Here is a 26,055-nt window from a genome sequence, read left to right on the forward strand (position 1 = left end):
CTTTTGTTGGTTATGCCAACAATATTAAAACTTATAGGCTATTAGACCTAGAGTCTAATGTTTTGATATAATCTAGGGAAGTTGAATTTTTTGAGAAATTGTTATGTGACAACAATTCTCAAGCTTTAAACTCTCTAAAGGAGAATTTGTTATACGAGAACAATTCTCAAGCATCTACTTCCAAAACTCATTCTCAAGAGGAGAATTCTTAAAGGAATGTAGAGCAACTCATTGAACTTAGAAGAAGTCAAAAGGTTAGAAAAGATAAAAGTCTAGGATTGGATGAGATAGATTCTCAATGAATTTCATTCTACATGGTTGAAGGAAATAGAGAAGAAGTCATTAGGAAAATTCCAATTGTACTTCTCGTTGAGGATGATCCTACGACTTATAGAGAAGCCATGCAATCTAGAGATAATGCATTTTGGAAAGAAACCATCAATGATGAGATGGATTCCATTATTTCCAACAACACTTGGGAATTGGCAGACCTCCTACCGGGGTCTAAGCTAATTGGGTATAAGTGGGTATTTAGGAGAAAATACCACACTGACGACACTATCAAAACCTTTAAAGCTAGATTAGTAGCTAAAGGGTTTAGGCAAAAGGAGGGTATCGATTATTTCGATACCTATGCGCCTGTTTCAAGAACAAATTCTATAAGAATTTTGTTCGCTTTGGCTTTTATACACAACTTGTATGTTCATCAAATGGATGTCAAGATGGCATTCCTTAATGGTGACCTTAATGAGGAGGTCTATATGGAACAACCTGAAGGGTTTGTCATACCAAAGTATGAACATAAAATGTGTAGATTGAAACAAGCTCCAAAGCAATGGCATGAGAAATTCGATCAAGCCATCATATCAAATGGGTTTAGACATAACAATGGAGACAAGTGTTTGTATTCCAAAACTTGCAAAGTATATGTGATCATTGTTTGTCTATATGTGGATGACATGCTTATCCTAAGTGATAACATGAAAGAGATAGTAGAAATGAAGATATTTCTATCACCAACCTTCAAGGTGAAAGATCGTGGAGAAGTTGACATCGTACTTGGTATCAAAGTGAAGAAAAATAGTCGAGGTTTTGTGTTTGGTCAAGCCCACTATATTGATAAAGTATTGAGCAAATTTAACCATCTCAAGGTTAAAGATGCCAATACTCCATTCGACTATAGTGTAAAACTCAAGAAGAATGAAGGAAGAATGGTGGCTTAATTGGAATATGCAAGTAGTATAGGGAGTCTTATGTACGCCACTCAGTGTACTAGACCTGATATAGCTTTTGTGGTGAGTAAACTTAGCAGGTTTACAAGTAATCTAAGTGTGGATCACTGGAAGGCTATTGGAAGAAACCTAGGTTATCTTAAGAAAATCCAGGACTAAGCCTTCACTACTCCAAATTTCCTTCAATCTTAGAAGGGTATATAGATGAAAGTTGGATATCCAATCAAGGGGAAAACTTGTCCACCATTGGATAGATATTTACACTTGGTGGGGGTGCAATTTCTTGGGGTTCAAAGAAACAAACTTGTATATCTCCTTCTACTATGGAAGCAGAGTTCATACCTCTAGCTGCTACTGACAAAGAGGCTGAATGGTTAAGGGATCTTTTGATGGAGATACCCCTAATCAAAGAAAATGTATCCACTATATTGATACATTATGATAACCAAGCAACATTGGCTATAGCATATTAGTCTAAGACACAAATATGTCCGAGAATTGATTCAAGGAGGAGTCATCTCAATATCCTATGTGAGATCAAGTGAAAACTTGGCGGATTCTTTTTCTAAGCCACTAACGAGAGATTTAGTGGATACCTCATCTTGAGGGATGGGACTTAAATTCCCTAAAGAGATTCATGATTGATGGTAACCTATCTTAATACTAGTTACTTAACTAGTGCCAGTTTCAATAGGTAATAACAAGTCAATCAAGTGAATATTAGTTGTACTCAAAATAGTCTCATCTAAGATATGAGTAATTGTGAGTTACCTATTTGAGGGTTAAAATCGATAGGTTTTTTAATAGAACCCAGTCTTGAGAAGACAAGTATTTTATAGTATTCTCAAGAACGTTCATGAATGGAAAGTTCACATGGCCATTAACGGTGCAAAGCGGGACAACGAGGTCTCAAGTGAATATAGCAAATGTGTGTGTTATCACTGGTTTGTTATTATGGAAAGTTGGTTCAACATCAAGTGCAATCAAATTTTCAACAAAATTTATGATAATTACACTATAGTAAAGTTCAAGTTGAAGAACACTTTACTTTGTGCACCAATGCAATGACTTCTATATGAGAGAGCTATTATTTAATCAAGTCGGGGAAATATTATTTTAAATATAATGTTGATTGATTAAATAAGTGTTACAATAGTGAACTATTTAATCTAGTGGGAGAATGTTATATTATTTTATAATATGATATTTAGATTAAAAAATGTGATAATGAGTGTCACATATTGTAACATATAAAAGAGAGTTACAATATTTGGATATATGTGAATATTCAAATATGTAACATATTTGGAGTTCCAAATTCAGTTACAAATTTGTAACTCCCAAATATCACCCAATAATGTGTAGATTTGATGCTACACATTTTTATTTGAATTTGTTAAAGTCATAAGTGGTATGGCTGTTGGAGACATTATTTTAACCCCCATAATGTGTTTGGAGGTTACAAAGTCATGTGGGAAGAGTATATAACCGTTTAGAAAATTGCACAAAAAATATGTGCTGAAAATGGGCTATTGCCGCAACCACTAGTGTTCCTGGCCGCAGCGGTCTGTGGAACAGAGGCTCACGGCCGCGGCCAGTATTGGCTATGGCCACAGCCAGTGAGGCTGACAGCCAAGACCATTTTTCCATTTCTATTTTGAACGGTTCCAACAACTCATGTAACTCTCAAAACTCTTTTTTAATTCCATAAACATCCAATTAAACATTGGTAACAACCATGGGGGTTGGTGAAATTTGAAATTCAAAGGGTATCTCAAAACTCTATAAATAAGAGCCTATTGCTCACTTGTAAGACACACAATTTTCTATCCACAAGAGTACTTAGCTAGAAAATCACCTAGAGGCTTGATTATTCCAGAGAGCTATTTACAAAATGTGATAGTTCCATTAGTGCTTGAGATAGGGGCAAATAAGCTTTTGTACAAATGTTGTAAACCTTGTTCAAGTTGGTGATCCCCAAAACTCTTCACTTTGGTTGTGTGAGTGAGAATGTTTGTTTTATTCTTGTTCTTCATTTTCTACTGCGTTTTATCTTCATCTCTTCTTTTGCCTATTTACATTTTAGCTGTATATTTATGCTATAGAGTTGTATTTCCATCTTTATATTGTTCATCATCCTTTAGTTTATTTGTATCATTTTGTTATAGAGTTATATTTTTGATCACTCTCTTCTTCTAAATCTTTTCACATTTACATGTATATTTTGCAATAGAGTTGTAACTTATTTAATCAATCATTTTGTCTATTGTATTATTTTGCTTAGAGTTGTAAGGGTTTTGACATCTTTCCATCGAAGCAATTTAAATATCTCTAACATTCAAAAGCTTAACCCTTGTTTGTTTCAATGGAAGGTGAGACCACCAAGATCATGAACCAAGACCTAGTGAGGTTGGATAGGTTTGATGGATCCAATCTCACTAGGTGGCAAGACAATGTGAGATTCCTCCTGACCAATCTCAAGATCACCTACATCCTAGAGTTCACCTATGAACCTCTCCCGACACCATCCAATGTCAAACTTACAAAGCAAACTAGATTTATTTATTTATCATTCCATTCCAATATTTATTCCTTTAAATCTATCGTGCTATAAGAGTTATAAAGTAAGGTTTTGCGTAATATAATATATATATAATGTCGGTTTAATAATTTTTTTTATTTCTTTTTATTGGCGTAGATCAATTATTTATATATTGTTATTGGAGAATTTTGTAATATATAAGACCAAAATAGCAAGCAATCGAGTATAAGATTGCGAGTACTCAAATAAAGTATTGATGATTTATATCTTAATAACATGTGTTTAAAAATAAAATGTCAAGATTTATAGTGGTTCAACTTAATCAAGCTTACATCTACTTTGCGTATTGTGGAGGTTGATTCTCGAAAGTTGATAATGGACACGAGGTGGGTTAAGATGGTTTGGCCCAGACCTCTGTATCTTGATAGGGATCTTGTGGTGGCCATCCTCCTAGGTTTAGAGGACTCTGCTGAGCATCTTGATCCCTAGTTCACACATATATATATATATGTATATGCTCAGCATATATTTATGCACTAGGTGCATGTCGGACTCGTCCTTCAAAACCTCGAAGACACTTCTCCTTTAAGCGAAAAGTGTCACGTAGCCAACCACTGGCCTCGTCACAATGATGAGGGGATTGGCTTTTGTTTCAGTGAGTGAACAATACATGCAAGGAATTTGGAGAAGCATGCTACACGTCACCCCAACCTACGGATATGCTAAAGGGATTCACCCCAAACCGTCATATCAGTAAAGGGCAAAGGCTCTCTTTTGTCTCCTTAGACATGTTTGCTTCACTAGGTTTATGAGCTGATGTAACATCCAGATTACACAATGCAGACACCACTTGGACTCCCCAACGATTCAAGGACTTTAGGCTTTAGGTCTCCATCTATAAAAGGGAACCCTTTCTTTGTATTAGTGTAAAAGAAACTTGTTTTATTGATTGTAAAATTGTCTCTGTACAAAGAACAAGAAATGAGCTGATATATATATATATATGTATCAGCTTAACAGAATGGTTGTTAAAATAACAAGCTGTAACTATTTCTCAACTCATACAAAGTGACAACTAATTCTAATACTCCCCCTCAAGATGAGGTGTAAAGGTTCCTAACACTCATCTTGAATATAAGCTCTTTGAAATGAGTTGGAAATAAAGGCTTTGTAAAAAAGTCAGCGAGATTAAGTTGAGAAGAAACTGGTATAAGCTTTATGCAACCATCTTGAACTTTGTCCCAAACTATGTGACAATCAATATCAACGTGCTTTGTACGTTCGTGGAAGACAGGATTTTCAGAGTTATGGATTGTTGTACTTTTGTCACATAAAAGAAGGGCAGGTTTTGAATGTTGAATGTCGAAATCTTTGAGAAGAGCAAGCAGCCACATGATTTCACAAGTAGCATTTGCCATGGCGCGATATTCGGCTTCAGTGAGAGACAGTGTTTTGCTTTTTGGACTTCCACGAAATAAGAGAAGTACCTAGAAAAATACAATAACCAGCGACAGATCTTCTTGTATCTACACAAGAAGCCCAATCAGCATCAGAAAAAACTTTTAGTTGTAAGTTAGATGAAAAATCAGATTGATCATTAACTTGTAAATGATGGTGAATTTGAGATGGAAAAAACAAGCCTTGTCACGGTGTTCCTTTTAAATATTGAAGAATGCGTTGTGTAGCCCATAAATGAGGTAATCTTGGTGAAGCTAGAAATTGACTTAATCTATTAATAGCAAAAGATATGTCAGGTCTATTTATTGTGAGGTAAGTAAGCTTACTAATGAGACTTCCATAAGATGTTGGATCATCTAGAGGGTCTCCATCGTCTTTACTGAGCTTTAAGTTTGGTTCCATTAGAGTGGAAGCAACTTTAGCACCAAGATAACCTGTATCACTTAGTAGTTGCAAAACAAAAGGCCTTTGAGACACTAAAATTCCAGAATTAGATCGACCAATTTCTAGACCAAGGAAGAAACGAAGAAGACCAAGGTCTTTTAATTTAATTTTAGAATCTATTTGAGTTCTGAAGTCATCTATAGCTATAGGATTGTTACTAGCGATGACATTATCATCAACATAGATTAAAAGAGCTAGAAAAGTCCCTTCGGTACTCTTTATAAAAAGAGAGTGATCCGAGGGTGATTGGCGAAAGCCATCTTTTATAAGAGTGGTGCTTAGTTTAGCATACCACTGACGTGAGGGTTGTTTTAAGCCATATGAACTTTTGTTGAGTTTACATACCGGATTTGGTGGAAGCTCCCCCTTAGGTTGATATCCTTTGGGAATGGTCATGTAAATTTTCTCATCTAAGTCACCATGAAGAAAAGCATTATTAATATCCATTTAATGAAGGGACCAATTATAATTGACAGCAAGAGAAAGTAAAACTTTAAGAGTATTAAATTTCGCTACGGGAGCAAAAGTGTCAAGATAGTCTAAAGCGTGCTCTTGAGTATATCCTTTGGCCACTCAGAAAGCTTTGTAATGTTCAATGGCACCATTAGACTTTTGTTTTACCTTGTATACCCATTTGCTTCCAATTGTGTGTTGGCCATGAGGCAAGGAAACTATATTCCAAGTATTGTTAGCTTCAAGAGCGTCAATTTCAGATTGCATAGCATCTTGCCATTCTTGTATTTTGGAAGCAATATTGTAGGAAGTTGGTTCGATGGAGTTTTTGGCAGCAAGGATGGCAGCTCTAAATTCAAGGGAAAACCTGTCGTAAGATAAGAAATTAGCTAAAGGATGAGCAGTAGATGATATTGCAGCTGAATAAGAACAAACATAATCATGTAGATGCTGAGGTTTATGTACAATATGACCAGTTTTGATCATAGTATTTGTGGTGGTTTCCTTAGAAGAGGAAGAAGGAAGAAGTGTTGATGAAAAATGTGTATCATTTTGTCTTAAAGGTAAAGAAGCTTCATTGTTGTAACCTGTCATAGGAGAACTAGGCAGGAAATTGTTAGACAAAAGACTATCAATATCAACTTTGGCATTAGATTGAAGAGGATAATTATCCTCATAAAAATAACATCTCGATAATGAATTATTTGATTAGTTTCTAAGTCCAAAAATGTGTAAGCTTTCATACCTTGAGGGTATCCATTAAAAATGTCAGCACTTGACTGATGAGTAAACTTATGCCTTGTTCTATCAAGAGTAGAAACATAAGCAAGACACCCAAAACTTTGAAGGTACTCATAGTGAGGTAACTTTTTATCAAGCATTTCAAAAGGTGTCTTATGTTTTAGAAATGAAGAAGGTATTCTATTAACCAAGTAAACAGTTGTAGTAATGACATAATTCCAATAAGATAATGACATGTTAGATTGAAAGACAAGGGCTCTAGCAACATTTAAGACGTGTTGGTGCTTTCGTTCAACAACATAATTTTGTTGTGGATGGTCAACGCATGAGTGAAAAAGTTGAATGCCTTTTTATGCATAAAATGAAGTTAAATTGAGTTCCTTAGCATTATCACATCTTATAGCTTTTATATTAAGAGAATATTGATTTGCAATATGAGTATAAAAATGAGGAATAATGGTTTGAACATCATATTTTAGCTTTAGCATAAATGCCCAAGTATATCTAGTATGATCATCAACAATGGTAAGGAAGTATTTATAACCCTCAATACTCATAGGATGAAAAGGACCCCAAATATCAATATGGATTAAATCAAAAGGAGCGAAAGTAGTTTTATTCCGAGAAATGAAAGGCAATCGTTTTTGTTTTGCAAAATGACAAATTGAACAAGGTTTATCATGAGCTTTATTAATATCAAAATGGAAAGTTTTATTGAGAAGATTAGTCACTAACAAAGATGGATGCCCAAGGCGCTTATGCCAAAGATGAGCATCATTACAAATAGTAGAGTGAGTAAAAATAGTAGGACAAGATGAAAATCAACTTTGTCTTGCTCTAGGAGGTATAAATTGCCAACTCTATGAGTTGTCCCAATCGTTGTACCCACAGTAGTATCCTGAAGAGAACAAGATTGAGAGGGAAAAAAAAAGGAATGGGGACTGTTTTGTAGAAAAGCATTGACTGAAAAAAAAATTGAAATGAAATTGCGAAACATATAAGACTTCATGAAGAATGAGATTATTATGTAAATAGACAGTCCCTAATTTTTCTATTGTAATTTGTGAACCATTTGGAAGAGTGAAATTATTGGCAATGAAATTTTTAGAATATGATGTAAAACATTTGATGTCAAAATAGACATGGTGAGTAGCACCACTATCAACTATCCTACGATTAGAAGGAAGAGATACAAAGTTACCAGAAATGTTAGACACCAAGGGAGGATTCGGGTCTGAATTTGGTGGCCCTTGTTGTAGTTGTTGACTGATGAGGGACATCAAGTTGTGGCATTGAGAAAGCAAGCCATTGTGTTTGAGTGGAGGAGCAGGTGGTGTGGAAAATACGGCATGGTGAGGAGCTAGTGGCGTAGAAGCCATGGCACGAGGAGGAGCTGCTGAAGTAGAGGCCACTGCGTGATGGGGAGAAGCCATAGAGTGATAGGCAATAGGTTTGGGTTTGTCTTCAACCTTCTTGTTGTAACTTCCAGGGGGAAAACCATGGAGAAATTTTTTTTTATCAACAAGATGTCCTGGCCTTTGGCAATGAGAACAAGTGGGTCTGGGTTTTTTATTTCTAGGTTGGGGATTCTTGGTTGTAGAAAAGGCAGGGACAACAACAGTGATAGATAAAATTTGAGGATTGCCAAGGGTTCTTTGGCATTCATCTTGAACAACTAGAGTAAAAACCTTAGAGACAGAAAGTAGGGGATCATAGAGAAGAATTTGAGCCCTAATTTGGGTAAAGGTGTAGCACCCTCACTTATTTTAGTTAAAACCATATCTCAGGTATTACGTTTTAAAAATATATCATAATAATTACTTTCAGCGGAAGTCTGGATATTTTTTTTCTAAAAGAAAACTTATTTCACATTATTTACATTAAACATAAAGTGTGTCTCAAACATATTATACATAAGTATTAAATAACCCAATTTATTTTCAAAACACAACTTCACACTTTATTACAAACATACACACTGATAAACTGAAATAACCCACAAAATGTCGATATGTTCATATGTACAAATCAGGGTTAGGACCATGCTTCAGTTCTCCTTTGTCATTCACTCATTTCTTTCTCTACCTGCAACACAAGACAATTGTGAGCCTAAATCTCAGTAAGCAAAGTAATGCATGCAAAGCTAATGATTACCCAATGTCAATGAGCATACACCACTTATTTTTAAATTTTGGGCCCCTCAATATTGTGCACACTGTTTGATTAGGTCAATGCTTGCAGGGCTTGTTACACATATAATATAAATCCCATGGGTTCTTCTCCGGCTAGCCATCACCACAGTAGGGCGCATAAAAAACCTTATTCCATTGTTGCCCCGTCGGGCTCAAGAGTTAAGGCGGCCACACACTGTGGTGTCAATACATATAACAATAACTCATATGGAGGAGAAATAAAAACGAGAACATGGCAAATAATATAATTGGTTCACTAAAACCTAGCCCAAATTTTTGGACTGCTGCTATGAGCCTAACAATAGGCCTCCGTTTACACTTACTTACACTCTCATTTGCCTTTTCAAAACAGTGGCACTGAACTTAAACTTCTTATTACAACTTACTTTTATGTTGCATAAAACTTGCTAAGACATCACATAAATAATCATCATAATATCATGCATGGTCTTATATCATACAATAATTCACCATATCACTATTATGTCATGCATACAAATTTATGATGAAATGTCAATGTATGTTAATACCACTCACTCACAAAATATTCATATAATGCATACTTTCACATAACATGTAATTCTTGTGTTGCAGTTGAGTACTTTACTTACCTTGCGTCCAAAATATATTTCACCGTGTAACAAGTGGTGTCTTAGGTGTTGATGAACTTATCCTAACAATGGCATGAATTTTGCATCACTATAACATATGATTTTTCTTAGGGTCTCTAATGACATATATAAAAACTTACCTCATTGTTTTATTTCTTTAGAAAAATCCCAAAATCCTCATAATATCATAATCATGACCATGATAAATTTTAACACTTAATTAGGTTATTATCATCAAATTTATAGAAATCCAATTTCACACCATAATGATGGAAGCAAGACATTGAACTATCATTTAAAAATATTCATAGAACATCATATCAAATTTCATATCCAAATCATGCCTAAAATGTCTTAAACCACTTAGATTGAATATTAGATTTATCTTAGACACTTGGAAAAATTTTGATAGAGCTTCCCCTTAATTTTACCTATCCCCAAATATAAAAATCAATCAGTAATCAACATCAACTAATCTGTCATAACCACATATCTCAAATACCAACATAATTCATCACAAAGTTATCATATACCGATTTCGATAAAATTCTAATATCCAAGATCATCACCCAAATTAAATGAGTCTCTACGTCTATTCAAACATTTATAAACATATCTACCCTCTTATAAACTCAATCAAATAACCAAAAATCAGTTTGTACTCCAAGAACCACAAAAACCTCATAAAACACAAAATTTCACTTACCGAGCAAGTTTTTGGCGAAAACAATCTCTTCTAGCTTTTCTAAACCTCAAACCACTTGGAAACCACCAAGAAATATCTTAAAAAAAATTAAACACTATGGATAAGCTCTCAGCGAAATTCAAAAACGTGGTTTAACTTCCAGGTACAAGAACTTACCATAAAAAGGTCAAAACTAAGCTTAATCCACTTCTTTGGCTTTGATTTAACTTGGATCTCCTTAGAATCTCTTCAAGCCAGCTAAGAAATATTTTTGGTTTTCTTTTCTCTCTGTTTTTCAGTCTTGGTCGTGGAAAGTGATAAAATTGATGACAATTCTTTATTTTTTCAATGATTTGACCTTATTGTATCAAAACTTGACATATTTCACCTTATCATTTCACTTTTTGACTTATAAAAACCTTATCACTTCAATAATTTCGATTTAATCATCTCCTAGGCCTATTATCCTTATGTGTGAAACACTCACACCAAAGCTTAGGTCCATATAAGTTCATACCCAATAGTTATGCTTACCCGATTGAGCGTAGCGCACTTATGCTAAGCTTGTTTTGACTCTGCGTCAATACCACTGATTATGTATACCTCCCATCAAGACTTGATCTAATGATTCTAAAACTATTTTTACTTCATCAATGAGACCTTAATCTTACCTCAATTATATGTGGTAAATCCACTGATACTCAATTTTACACCGAAATACTAGTAATCGACATTGTACTATTTTTCACCACTTAACATCTTTTGCCTTCTATATCTCACTTTTCTCACTTGACTTCATGCCTTGTTCAAATTTTTTATCCTTTTTTATATCTTAAACACATCAAACACTCATAAAAGACAACTCAAACGTCACAAGGTTAATAATATTGAATATACACAAAGACATCATATATACAATTTTTATACTTATACGTGAAAATACTATAAGAATATGCATATGCTCAAATTATATATATTGTATGATATGCAATGCAATCATGTGATTATTAACTATATTATATCAAAATAATATGAGTGCTACAATAACTAATTCTCAACTCATACAAAGTGACAGCTAATTCTAATACTTTGCGCACAAACACACAAAAATGCGTCTTGCTCAATATACGAGTCTGTGCTTGAGATTTAGACTAATTTTCTTTCTGTTCTCTCTCAAAAATACCTCTCGAGGTATACCCCTTTATTATCCACTTACGATACTTGACTAAGGCTCAAGCATAGAAAATCAACTAGTGCATGTCTTTGTATATTTGCCCTTTGTTTTGTTCCATTGCAAAGAAATAAAACCTTGCACCGATAAATGTAGTTTGCTACTAACATTGATAAGAGTTTGGATCACCCATTTATAGTATATATTTATAATTTTATATGGATGGGTATATATTTTTACAGTTGTCCAACATAGATGTAAATGAACAAATAAGTTACTTTTGGGGTCAATGTTTATGTATGTAATGGAGATTGGTACAATTATTGTACAAAAAGCTAGTAACATAAAGCTTTTGTGGTCTTTTCAGAAGACCACACGAATAATAATAAAAGTTTTCACTTTATATTTATCTTCATTTCTTTTTTATATTTATATAATAATGAGAATGTTATCTACTGCAGCGTGCCTCTCTTTTAACGTGCCATGTTGACTGACTATTATTAAAGTTATATAATTAGTGCATAGCCATAGATGAGTACTAATAATTATAATGATATGGCAACATAGTGACTTGGTATAGCAAGTCACCAATAGGTAAATATTTTTTTCTACATTAACTTCAAATTTAGATATATTTTTTTGCCGTAATTAATGTTGTTTCCAACCAATAAGAGACACTAGCTATATTTAGAAATTAACATGCATTTGAAAAATAAAAAATTTACAATATTATATTTTCATAATAAATACATGTTTTCATCATGTAACCCTTCCAAAAATTTGAAAAAATCAAAATTTATTTTTAGAAATATTAATTAACAACTATAAATATGGACCATTGATCTTAATCTAATGGTTAATATTAAAGTAATCGTCCATGGGTAGTAACCATTAAGAGTGCACCCATATATATATATATTGTTTCACTAACACCAAAATTAAAAACATTTAGCAATATATTTTTTTTCTCTTTTAACCACAACACTAAAAATTACACTAAAAAATAAATTATTTATTATTATATTATTTTTTAATAAAATAAAATACTCTTTTTATTATTATATTATTTTATCATTTATTTATTTAATTAATCCATTAAGTAAAAATACTATTATTAATTACATAAAACTTATATCATAAATATTAAAACTTGACAAATTATACTAACATATTATATTTTCCTATTTAAATATTACACTACTAAAATAAAATACATTCAATTAACTCTAAAATATAACACACTTCTGAAATATTAATTAAATTAAACTAATTTTCCAAGTTAGTATATTCGTCCCACAAGTGTTCAATTAACGCATTGCGAAGTTCAATGTGAGCATCCTATCTTTGATTTTTCTAGGTCGAGCCAAAAATTCTTGAAACTGAGCATCTTCATTACCCACCATCTCAACTTCTGGATTTGGCACTTCGAATCGTTTTTCAATTGGTGCATTAACGTCGCGTTCATCTTCTATTATCATACTATGCATAATAATACATGAAGTCATTATATCATGTATTATCCTCTTATTCCATAGATGTAACAACCTACTTCCTTAGAGTCGTTACAATGTGAGTTAAAAATGTGTCATTAGCTCGCTAATTGAGGTTTTATGTTAAAAGTATGACTAAATTGAAATAAAACTAATTTAATGACATAAATTATAAATATTTGGACATTCATGGAAGTCATACAAAGTAATACATTTGGGATCCCAAAACACTGTTTAAAAATATATTGCAACTCAAAAATATAAATACGGTCAACCTAGGTGAAAAAACAACCATTACAGTACACTTTCCCAAAATAACCCTAGTCGTGGCATCCAGGTAGGCCGAACATGTACCCGTCGCTCCACGCTCTTCATACTCATGGTTGGTCGACATTTCCTTTGCCCTTACCTGCACCATAAAGCACCCGTGAGCCGAAGCCCAGCAAGAAAACTCAACATATAACATATAATATAACAATCCACGACATACAGCAAAACATCCAACAAGCTAAACACATAGCGACATACGCCGACCCAAGTGCTTCACCATGCCCTTGGTTTGCGGTCTTCACCGAGCGGGTGGATACAACACCCTTGGAGGGTCTCACCCTAGCAGCCTGCACTCAGCGTGCTCAATGCCGATCCTGCCCCATTGTCATACCTGGCTTCTTGCCGTTCTTGGCCTTCGCCATTCCCAGCCTCTGCCGTTCTCGGCCTTTGCCATTCCCGACCCTCGTCGTTCATTCTTAAACATACATAACATTCACAAATATTCACACATATATTAAGCATAAGCAATAGGGCCACACCCTGAAACACAAACAATAGGGTCATGCCCTGCTTTACGGGTACAACCGTTTTCTTACTTGTGTCCTGAACCGATTGACTACCGCGATCCCGAGCACGATCCCCTAACACGAGCCTTGTTGAAAACCTTACTGAGAATCCGGCCTAGGCTAGCTCTCCAACACTTCTAGCTGCAAATTCCCCAAGCTCCCAGCCTCTAATCTTGAGTTTCCCTTCAATTCTACCCAAAGTTCTCTAAGTCACAAAGAGAGGGAGAGAGAGAATTGAGAGAGAGAGAGTGTGGCAAAGCTGAGAAGGGTCCAAAACATTCTAGTGTGCTGTTGATTGAGTCTATCCTAGCTGCATAATGACCAAAATGCCCCTATGTCTATCCTCAATCCTTTAATGCTACCAAGGGCAATCCCATCAATTGTCACCTCCCGCTAAATCCTCGAGTGTTCCTATAAATTCCCATTTAATCTCTGACAAACTTAAACAAAAATTATATCACTACACGTTACCCGGTAAGTCCCGAACACATACTATATTCCCAAAATACCCCTAGATAATGCAAACAGGCACATATCATATGTCAAATATCCAAATATAAAGCATTCAACATGCTTAATCAATGATCATAAGCATAATCATAATCATGCACATACTCAAGCGTTCATGCCCTATTCATGTTCCTGTTCAACAATTCGAAATTACAAGCATAATAATAATCATGCACATTTACAGAGATTCAACCTCTAATCAATTCTATATTCAACATTTAGGCCACGCCATAATCACATGTATCATATACTAGGTGCAATTTTCTTACCTTTAGTCTAAGCACAGGTTACCAATATACGACCCTCGAGCACGATCCTGGTTTCGAGCCCCTAGCGATAACCTAGTCACAACCATGATATAGAATCCCATCAAAACAAGTAAACACAGGTTTCCTGTAACGCCCTGCTAATTAGGGTCCTTTACCGAGTGTGTTTAAAAATTAGTGTTGGACTTGCTAAACAAGTCGTTTAGACCAAACATGTGATTAAGCCACTAAAGGTTCAGGTATTAAAAATTTGGTTAAGTCATAAACATTTTTGTTAAACCAAAAACTTTGTTCTTTACACGGGATCCCCAAAATACTAGTTTAAAAGTTGGTTACAATACCAAGATTACAAAATAAGCCGACCTAGGTGGCAAAACTGGGTTCAACCCTAGCTTCCTTGAGTTTCTCGGCCGTGGCGGTCGAGCGAACTGCATATGTACATATCACTGCTATCACTCTGTTGGTTTTTATTGATCAAATCAGAGATTATACGCAGTGGAACAACAATCAAAATTGTTAATTTAATCCCACAAGATTTCTAGATCTACATCTTCATATGCATATATATATATATTGAATCAAAGATATGGATAGAAAATTACCTCAAGTCCTTCCTTGCTGCTATCTTTTTGTATGGCAAAAATCATTTAGATCTCACACCAAGATCTTCCAAAATGTTCTCAGCACACAAAGAACGAGTATAGACTCGCTATACAAAATAACAGACAAAATCTATTTATCAGATGTTCTCAACACATGAGATCTGATAAAGTTTGGACCTAAGTTTGTGAAGAACAGTGACCTACGCTTGTATCACTGTTCTCTTTCTCTCAGAGAGATTTCACGATATTTTTCTATCCCCGAAAAGTATTGTTCTGAAAAAACTGATATCCTATATTTAATATATCCAATATATTAAAAATAAAACATTTAGTTATTTTAAACAATTTGAAAATAACTAATCAGTTATCAGATTATATTTAAATAATAATATTTTAATCATATTACAATATCTCATTATTTATTTAATATTTAAATAACAAAAATTGTGGAACCCAGAAACTACCAAGAGCCTCTTATGCGTGTAGCACAGTGACTGTGCACTGTGCTACACGTGTACCACATGCCAGGGATGACATGTGATTTTTCCCAATTTTTTCTTATTATTTAAATACCAAAAATCCAAAAAAAAAATAATTCAAAATTAATTATATTTTTGTTAAATCAAATAATTAATTAATTCTCAGTTAACTAATTACACATAATTATACAATAATTATGTTTGATGCATAGAAAAAATATTTTACTTATCAAATAAGTCATTTTGTCCATTTTTGTATTTACCTTTGTCAGTGTTTGTTTGAGCTATTTCGGGGACCATGGACCTATAACATTAAGCTCTAATAAATTGAAACTAAATAATTAAACTCTTTAATTATAATAGTTAATTTATTAATTCTGATATTTCTCCACTATAAATTCAGAATTGCACTCTTTATGTTATAGATATACTTTTACAGAAATCTTATTCTAAGTTGTCCATTGATATAATCATCTTACAATAGTTCAACTCTCTAATTAATTAGTTCATAAATTAGAATGGAAGAATTACCATTTTACCTTTCTAATTTACTTCGTATTCCTTAAAACCATTAATTCACTAGTGAATAATTAATCTATAATCTAATTATAGATTTGAGCTCAAAATCATTCAGTTCCATAATTAATCCTTAAGGGAACTAATATACGATCCGTTAGGAAATATTAGATTTCGTATTGTTGATACATGTTCCCAGCCATCCATGATATTAAATCTCTAAAACAAAAGTCATTAGCCTCATTCTATGAAGATACCTTAACGAATGAATCAAAAGATTTAATAAACATGAACAGGAGTTCATGAGCACTCAGGATTTAGGTTGATCTATAAATGATCATCAGTTATGATATAAATTACAAGTCTTTATTGTTAAATGGTTTTTGGATAAAGACTTTTATTCATATCGGTCCATGTCATATATAATCATATTATATAAAACACCCTTACCAAGATGTCTTACCACATCAATAATCTGAATATAGATTATTTGTATCAACATGATACTCAGCAAACCATACTTACAACCCCAATTAAAGAGTTCTATAACTTTAATTTGTTGTTGTTGACTATTTTTATTCATTCATGTGATCTTAATTCTCTCGTAATAATACAATATCACATCCTCAATAATGAATATGAAATTTTTTCTAATATTTACAAAATTATTCAAACAATAATTTAATAATCTAAATATAACAATAATAGACCATTGTATTTATTTATTCATAGAAATAACAAATGTTTTTTACATGCTTTTAGGACACACTCCTAACATGCTCTCCAACTCATGGCTGGCTAAGCTTCTCCTTACCTTTACCTGCACCACAAAGCACCCGTGAGCCAAAAGACTCAGCAAGAAAACACATTCAACAATTCATGGAGTAATACATCAGACCAACAGTAATAACTGAAACTAGCATAAACATTTTACAGATCAACAACCATAGAGTTGCATAAGTGTGTGTCGCACTCCCTTTCAATTTGTTTGGCATCCGAGCCAGTTAGATGCTTGGTGCACCCCCAAGGTGGCCCAGCCATTGTGGCTTACACTCCACGTTCGTAATGCCAATCTCAGCTTATAAGCCGAGTCCTACAAGTCCTCGACTTATGAGTCGAGCCTCACATACCCCCGACTTGTAAGTCGAGGCTTAAAGACCCTCAACTTATAAGCCGAGCTTCAGAGATCCTCAACTTATAAGTCAAGCCCCTCAAATCAGATATGCCCTCGACTAAGAAGTCGGTCTTCAATTAGATGCTTCATCAAACCCCTGGTTTACAAACTGAGCTCCCTAGTTATAGCAGACAATCACATAATCCATTTATCATATATATATACACACAGATACAATGTACTATAATACATTTAATCAAGCATACATAGGCATAATCATAATCATGCGCATTCACAGGCCTAACGCCCAAATCAAGATTATACCCAGCATTCGGGCCGAGCCCCAATCATGTATATTATATTCTGGGTGCAGTTTTCTTACCTTCGGTCCAAGTGCAAGCTACCAATGAACGACTCTTGAGCACGATCCCTGATCCGAGCCCCTAGCGTTGACCTAGTCACAACCATAGCATTGAGCTGGGCATCGACGAATGGAACTTTAAAGCGGGCGTCTATCTGCCAATGGCTTGTCATCTTTGTGTGTTACCCTGCCACATGCGGACTCTGATGGCAAAGAGCATCTACAGATTGTGACAGCCACTTGCGGACAAAGAACCCATAACTGCATCAGGCTTCTTCTACCGTGGTCGTCCAGCCGTTGAGTCTAAATCGAGCACATAAAGAGGTTGATGAAGAGAGAGATTAAGGGAGGAAGACCAACCATTTTATAATAGAGTTGAGGAAAATGAACAAGAGGAGAGTTGATGAAGGTCAATAGATGGGTCAACCAAATCAAATATAAGGTGTTTAGGTTTTTTTTTAGTTAATAATTAATTAGGTTTTTAAAAAATTTGTAATATTAATAATCAACATTGTTTGTAAAAAATATATTTTGACTTTGCCACGTCATTAAATTTTGACATGTCAACACACATTCGGATAAATGACATTCTAGGTCCTCGTTGGCACTTAACTACCAAAACCTATCAAGTACAACGAAACATTACCTGAAGAAAGTTTTGCCTTCAAATTTTTTGATTGAGATCATACCATTTTTTGATTGCTGTCAAATTTGTGTCAATTTTGGCACAAAAAATGAGTCAATGTTATATTTAGCTCAATATTTATAATTGTGCTCCAATAAACAAGATGCAAACTAACTTAAAAAAGTCAACAATTTATTTAATTTTTATTGATAATATAAAAAAAATTAATATATATTTTTTCATTTTATATTGTAAAAAAGATTAATAAAAATGTATTATGGTTAGTCATTAATTGTTAATTAATAAATTAATGGTAAATAAAAAAATGATATTTATTGTTGTGCCAAATTTGGTCTATGCTATATCTTATACTAAATTTGATATAACTTTTAGCATGTGCCAAATTTAGCACAATTTTTAGAACACCATTAGAGTGATACTTTTACTAAAATATACATTTTGGCGCTCCACTGGAGATGATCAGTGTAATTTTTTAAAAATAATATATATATATGATTTTGCTGCAAATATTTAACAAATAAAAAAAGTTTATACTTTTTTAGATCCTGTGTTTTGTCTTATTATCTGTTTAGACTCTATGTTTTGATAAATTACTTTTTAGACCCTATGTTTTGTAAAATAGTTAAAATAGATCTTTAAACCCGATTTTGGTAAATGTTTTCTCAACTAAAATCACAAATAATTTACCAAAATAACAATTCAGAACAAAAATAAAATCATTCTGCTTAAAAAATGTGTTGTTATATTCAATTTTTTTTTCATCAAAATTGAGTTTATGATTCTATTTTAACTATTTTACAAAACATATGGTACAAAATGTAATTTATCGAGTCAAAACAGATAATGAAACAAAAACACTAGGTTAAAAATTATAAACCCAATAAAAAATAAAAAATAAATCTAGGAAGATTGTGTAATTATTTACACCTAACACTTACATAATGAGTTCCAATCCCACCCTAAAACTCACCAAATTAAAATGATATTTCAAAGCTGCAAAGCAAGAGCGGCCTGGGTTTGGGTTTCCCGCTACAATCTCATACTGACAGAGCTTCCTCCGACGAGGGTTTTGGGTTTATCCAAAGCAAACCCTCTTAGCAATGGGTGTCAAGACTCCCAAGAACCGCTCCATCCCCACCACAGACTCGATCCCTTCTCACGCTCAAGCCTTACAATCCCTAATTTCCGCATTTCAAACTTCAGAGGTAGGTACCCTTTACTTTACTTTCCTTTATTTGCTTGATTCAAACTCCTCTATTATTCCTCACATTTTTTAATCTATCTTCTGTTCGAATTTCAGGGTTTCAAGCCACCATTGTTGAAAAGCTTGTATTGTCTTCTTGTGCATTTGTCCTTAAACGAACCCATTCGAGGTTCTGATACCGAGGAGGATTCTCCAAAACTCTTGGATGGCGGCGGGTTTAATCAATTGGTTCAACTCTTGTTCGTGGAACTTGATAGTAGGTTCAAAGTCTTTTTCCATGCTCTGTCTGATGTTTCTGCTAATCGATCAGATAATTGGCCTCGTATTGATGAACTCACCCTTCTCTTGAGATGTTGCCTTGTAATCCTGACATTACTTGATTCTGATGGATTGCTTGAGAAAACCCAAGTTCTACTTTCTATAGTTGGTAGAATAATTTGCTTGGTTTCAAATGGGGGCAATGAGAAAACTTCTTTTACTTTTGACAAGTTTGTTTCTCGTGAATGCTCTTACAGCGATTCTGCTGGTACCACCTCTGTTTCTGAAGACTTTGCTGCTTCCTTATCCATCTTGGTACCTTCTGATCCATGGCGTCCATTTTTATGCCAAGTGCTTGAGGTAATGTCTGAAAATCTAACGTTTTTCTTTCACAAAGTTATGCAAATCTTTTACATTTTTCTTAGCTTTATAGATTAAGCATTCTCTCTTTACTATAATGCTTTATATTAAATTTAAATGAAGCAAAAGTTTGAAGTATTTTAACCTTTTTCATTGTGAGTCACTTATTTAAAACCTTGTTTATCATACCCCCAAGAGTAGTAGCTGGAGTGGTCTGGCATATGGTTTGCTATCCGGGTCTGAGACTCGAGTTACTCCTGATCATCTAAGTAGAAATTGCTATGGTTCACTAGTCCCTAAATATTGCGGGGTCAGACTGAGAGCCTAGTTTAAAAAGAACAAACCTTGTTTATTACTACAACTGACGATGTCATTTCCGTTGCCTCATCTTGTGTTAGCTAATTCATTATCTATGCACTATGCTTGCTATACTTTGTTTGTCCTTGATATTATTGAGAAATATGAGTTACCCTTAAGGGATCATATGTTTTCAATTTAATTACATTTTTTATATCTCAATCTTCATTTCTTTTCATACCTTATTTGCAATTAGGATAAGTAGAAGCTCTATCATATATCCACAACTTAATTTGGGCATATATTCTATAGGTATTTGCAGACGAGCTTTTGCTACATAGGCTTTTGAAAGAATATCTTATGCGTGTTGATTCCACATCTAGCTCAAGCAGGGCACTATTTAGGTCCCACTTTGTTAATGGTTATAGTGGAAGTGTATTAGAGGTGATTTCTGTTCATTTTATCTTATCACTTTCAGATGAACAAGCATTTGAGACTTTCCCTAGAAAATTAAGTGGCGGATGTGGCAAAGACTTTAGACATCCTGAACTAAGCCTGACTTCAGCCGTATCACTACTTAACCTGATCGTACTTTCGGCACCAAAAATATTCCAGGCACATGTGATTTTATTGGTTTCTGAAGCAATTGGTATAGAAAGGTCTTCAGAGAGTATTAGACCTTATCTTAAACTTATGACCTGTTACCTAACAGCATTTGAAATGTCAGTCATCTTGTACACTGGATACATGACCACTCTGCTTACAGATGGTCATCCAATTGGTAGTAAAGGTTCTTACGCAAATTCTCCTTTGTTTGGCAGAAGCTTTCAACCTTTTTTTGAATGTCATATTCAAGAATCCACAATGGCAAAAATAGATGATCTAGGTGTTAAGCTAGATTCTTCATGGAACTCACATGTGTGCAATATGTTCTATAAAGAAAAATCTGAGCTTCTGGCTGAAGCCATTTCGTTCATAAGCAATAGTGAAGGGATTTCTGATGATTCATGTAAAGATGATATTTTGTCAATTTCACGTGCCATAATGCTTGGCTCTTTTACAGACAGTTTGGGTGATACAGTATTACATAAAAAGGGAGAAACAAATCCACAAGATGTCTATCTTCTGGGTGCTATATTAAAGTTAATGAGTAGCTCGATGTCGGCAGTTATTCGGTGTTTAAGGTATGATGCTAATTTGGGTAATTTGAGAACCTTAGCAAATGCCTCAACATGCAAGGAATATGATTTTATTGTGGGTGTTATTGGCTGTTTTCAACATTTCAATGCATCTTTACCAAATCAGAAGAAAATGTTTGACTTGATGAAAGCTGACCTTGTCAGGCATAAGCCTAGCAAGTGGATACTTTTGCACTTTCAAGGCTTGCTATCATTAAGTTTTGCTAGTGGTATTGATTTCTTAGTGAAGAACTGTGTATCAATGATTGTGACACTGATGAATCTCTATGCCTTTGAAGACGGTAGTTTAGATGCTTTGAGAATATTACTTGTTCCTGGTGCAGAAACCATTTCATCTGAAGCATCTCACAAAGTTAGTGAGGTACTAAATATTATATACATTTGTGTTATTGTTCTCTACTTTCTCGTATGTGTGTGTGTTTACCTAATTTCTTATACCCTATTTTTTGTGCTTTCAATATAAATGTTGCAGGTCATACCAAATCATCAAGCAAGTAAAAAAATAGTGTCAAATATTCAGAAGACAAAATCGATGTACTCGAGGTATCTATTTCTGTTAATACGCATCTTCTAATTTCTTGCTCTTGTTCTCTTAATATAATTTTTATTTCTTTTAGGATTTGCTTATCTAGCTACTTTGAATTTATTTCCTGGAAATGTAAAATCTCTTCATATTGTTCCATAAACATGCATAAGCTACTCAAATTTGCGTTCTTATTTTTTGTACGGTGAAGCTTTTACTTTTATGCCTTTACCTGTAGCTTATGTAGTTATTTGGGGAGAAAACAGCTCACAAGAACAATATAGAGTTCTCCAGAGTGTGTTTGCTCTTTTTTTTTTTTCTGAACTCTGACACTATCGAAAAGAGGTGTTACAAGTAGAGGAGGTGTTCTGCATACTAGCCCCTTTTAAAATGTGATTTGCATAAATGCTTATATTTAAAAGTATTTGCAAAGTAGTGTTCCTGACAACATTCGACAATATCGGTTGAGCTAAGTAGTTCTTTTCTTTAATGCATATTGGACCATACTACCACTCGTCCTTGCAGCATAAGTAACTGTGTGACTAATTTATTCACTGAAAAAGATGACAGAAGGGGTTGTACAGGTTTAGGTTGAGAGGGAATTGTGCAAACATTTTAAGCATAATTACTTGGTCTAGGTCTAGGATCAATCTTATGGAATTGTTTGCATATGCACCTTGGCTTATTATTTCTTGAGCTTAGTTTGTGGAGGTGAGTATGTCTATGCAATATACTGAAGTATTGAAATTGCTATTTTAAAGATAGCCAATCTTTAAGACTAAGCCATTCTTATATCTTTTTCATGCAGCAGTACAGAGTGTTCTTCCATTTCCCTTTCAAGATCAGAAGATGAGATAGCAGAAGCTTCACAGAGTTCTTCCATCTTAAAACGTAAGACAGAGTCTAATATTGGTACAGAGGAGGAAACCAAGGAGTCTTGCACTGGAAAGGTCTTTTTACAATGTTTGCTAAACAACCCCAGAAACACACATGAGTGTGATGATTTGTTAGACTTTATCGAATGCAAGGAGGGCAAGGATTATTCCTACTGGTTGAGGAATCGAGCAAAATATCGAAAGTGGAAAACAGATAAGATGGCAGTTCGAAGGTGGAAGAAAAAGAAAAAAACTTGGAAATTCGTGGCAGGAGGAGGTAAAGCTTAGTTTAAAAACTCATAATGTAGTGCCCGAAAAACTACAGACAACCTAAACAGTACACTTAGCTAAGAACCAGTTGTGTATGAATGTATATAGTTAACTTTGCTTGAAGCTAATAAATCCCAGTTACAAATCTGTCTATGGGAGATCTAACCTGGCCATGTTGAAGCATTTAGGACCGATCCTGTAGGCGGCTGGCTCGGACCAGGCCGAGGACCCTAGCCATGAATGGTGGGCTCATTTTATTAAACTTTATAGACTACACCAGAAGAATTGTCTAGGTATACACCTGAAAAATATAAACATTCAATACAAGTACAGCTTTTAATTTTAGAAATTTGAGATGTATGGAATAGAAGGAAAGGGTTAAAGAATGAGGAGGAAACAATTATGGATTGATTTATGTTTTTCTTTGAAATGCACGTCACTTTGTTCATTAACTTGTGAAATTCACATATCATGTCTTGACGTAAAGACTTCATATTCAGGATCACACTAAGGTTGCCTATAAATTTTGGACGTGTAGGTAATTTGGTTACGTTAGAAAGAGATGTGAAAAAAATAAATATAAATATATAAAAAATGAACAAGTGAATTGGGCTTTATTGGTGGAATTGAAATAAGGATAGTTCATGTTATGGTAATATTGAGTGTCAATTTAGAGATTTTGAATAGAGTAATGATCGACACTCTCAAATTAAACACAATTTTTGTACATTATGATGTGTCATTATAATCAACGGTATAATACTTTTAAGTTTAATCGTTACAATTTAATTTCGTTGTTAATAACAAAATGTTTTGAAAAATGTGGAATAACACACATATATATACACACATTATTTTTACCTATTAGCTTAGGTGATTGAGTGTGTGTGGGGGAGGGAAATGGGGTTCAATTCTCTATTATATATATATAAAACTACAACAAATCTTGAGAAAAAAAATTAAAAAGAGAATAAGTCTTTATAGTTGGCTTGACATTACAAAATTTGGGGGACAAGATTAAGAGAAATGAAAGGGTGAATTACTTGTTTGGTGGAACTGAGAAAAATATTTTTAAATCTATAATTTTCAATAGAATTAGGAAAAAAGAGAAAAAGAATTAGCTAATTTTCATATCTATCTTTTTTTTAATAAGTTCTGTTGAAAGAGATTTTCTTGAATTTTACAACATTAGAAACAACTAAAGCATTAGAGGGTGTTTGGAACCTAACTAAAAAATTGTTTTTTGTTTTAAAAAGCTAAAAACTATTTTTTGAAAACAATTTGGGGTGTTTGGCGTTGTTTTCATAAAACAATTTTTAAAAACAAAGTTACAAAAAACAGAAAATTTTCAGAACAATAAAAAATTGTTTTCTGTTGTTCTAAAAAAAAAATTTATTTATCTTTTTTTTTTCTCACATTATTTATTTATTTATTATTATCTAACATCATTTATTTATTTATTATTATCTAACATCATTTATTGTCACATAATTTTCTCTCTCATTAGTTTCTCTCTCTTCAGTTTCTCTCACATCACTTTTTCTCTCATCACTTAATATATCATCATTTTCTCTCTCATCATTTTTTATCTCTCGTCATTTCATCTCTTATCACTTTCTCTTTACTTACGTCTCTCTCTTTACTTTCTTTCTCATCACATTCTCTCTCATTTTTTCTTGGATCAATTTCTCTCTTCTCAATTTCTATTTCTTCAAATTTTCTCTCCTTACTTTCTCACTTCTTATTTTTCATCATTTTTTTCAAATTATTTTATGTCATTATTTATTACAAACTTTTAAAATATTTTTTTTGTTAATATTTTATTTAAGATTTAAAAAAAATAAAACTAAAAAATTGTTTTTAGAAAACATTAACTAAACACCTCTTATTTTTTGAAAACTACAAAAATAATTTTCTGTTCTCATTTCTGAGAACACAATTTTGAAAACAAAAAACAATACCAAACAGACTCTTAATTTCTACTTCAACGGGGAGAAAAATCAGCAATGTAAACCCATTGAAGACCATAAGATAAACGGCCTTCGAAGGGTTTGGACATAGGACCATAACAACATTATACCTTTTTTTTTATTACTTAACACACATGATTACTTTTTAAAAGATATTTATATATATATATACCTTTTTTTCTTAGAATATTTAACGAAAATAACTCTAACATGTCAAATATAAAAAATGTATTAAATTTTATTGAATTAAAATTTCTAATCTATATTTATTTTTAGATTAAAAAAATACACTTACAAAAAAAGAAAAATATGAAGTAATAATTTTTGTTTTTTTACATTTTTAAAATAAAATATTTTAAAATGTAAACAAAAATCAAGAATTGTAATTTACAATTTCATTAAAATGTTTACATTGTAAACAAATTGTTTATATTTATATATAAATTTGAAATAGTAATAAAGTAGTTTACATTTATGTTTAAGTTGGTTTGAAATTATAAACAAATAGTTTATGTTTGAGTTTTTTTTATTATGTTTATTAGAAATTAACCACACCCATGAGATAAAAGTCCAGGTGATGACTAAATGAACGCCATGTTCGATCAAAATCACTAGGACACCTTAGGGCTATTGGTTTCGCAAGCAGTATTGGAATGCTTAGATGGGTCAGTGGATCTTTCTATTATTAACTCTACTGTTGTCACTTTGATTCCAAAAATTAAGATGGCCAATAAGTTAAGTGATTTTCGC

The 26,055-nt window shown here is 33.3% G+C and overlaps 1 protein-coding gene across 2 annotated transcripts; it reads left to right on the forward strand.

The window, feature by feature from the left end:
- Positions 1–19,291: 19,291 nt before the first annotated feature.
- Positions 19,292–23,482, forward strand: LOC133789154 (uncharacterized). Of its 2 annotated transcripts, none has more exons than XM_062226908.1 (5): positions 19,292–19,554; positions 19,650–20,171; positions 20,781–22,028; positions 22,140–22,210; positions 23,002–23,482. In XM_062226908.1, exons 1-5 carry the CDS (start codon positions 19,450–19,452, stop codon positions 23,351–23,353), a joined length of 2,298 nt encoding a protein of 765 aa, XP_062082892.1. In that variant the 5' UTR covers positions 19,292–19,449; the 3' UTR covers positions 23,354–23,482. The 2 variants fall into 2 exon arrangements, with proteins under 2 accessions (XP_062082892.1, XP_062082891.1); XM_062226907.1 differs by having other exon boundaries at positions 19,295–19,554; positions 22,999–23,482.
- The last annotated feature ends 2,573 nt before the right edge of the window (positions 23,483–26,055 follow it).

This window comes from Humulus lupulus, chromosome 7 (genome assembly GCF_963169125.1).
Source record: "Humulus lupulus chromosome 7, drHumLupu1.1, whole genome shotgun sequence".
NCBI classification, from domain to species: domain Eukaryota; kingdom Viridiplantae; phylum Streptophyta; class Magnoliopsida; order Rosales; family Cannabaceae; genus Humulus; species Humulus lupulus.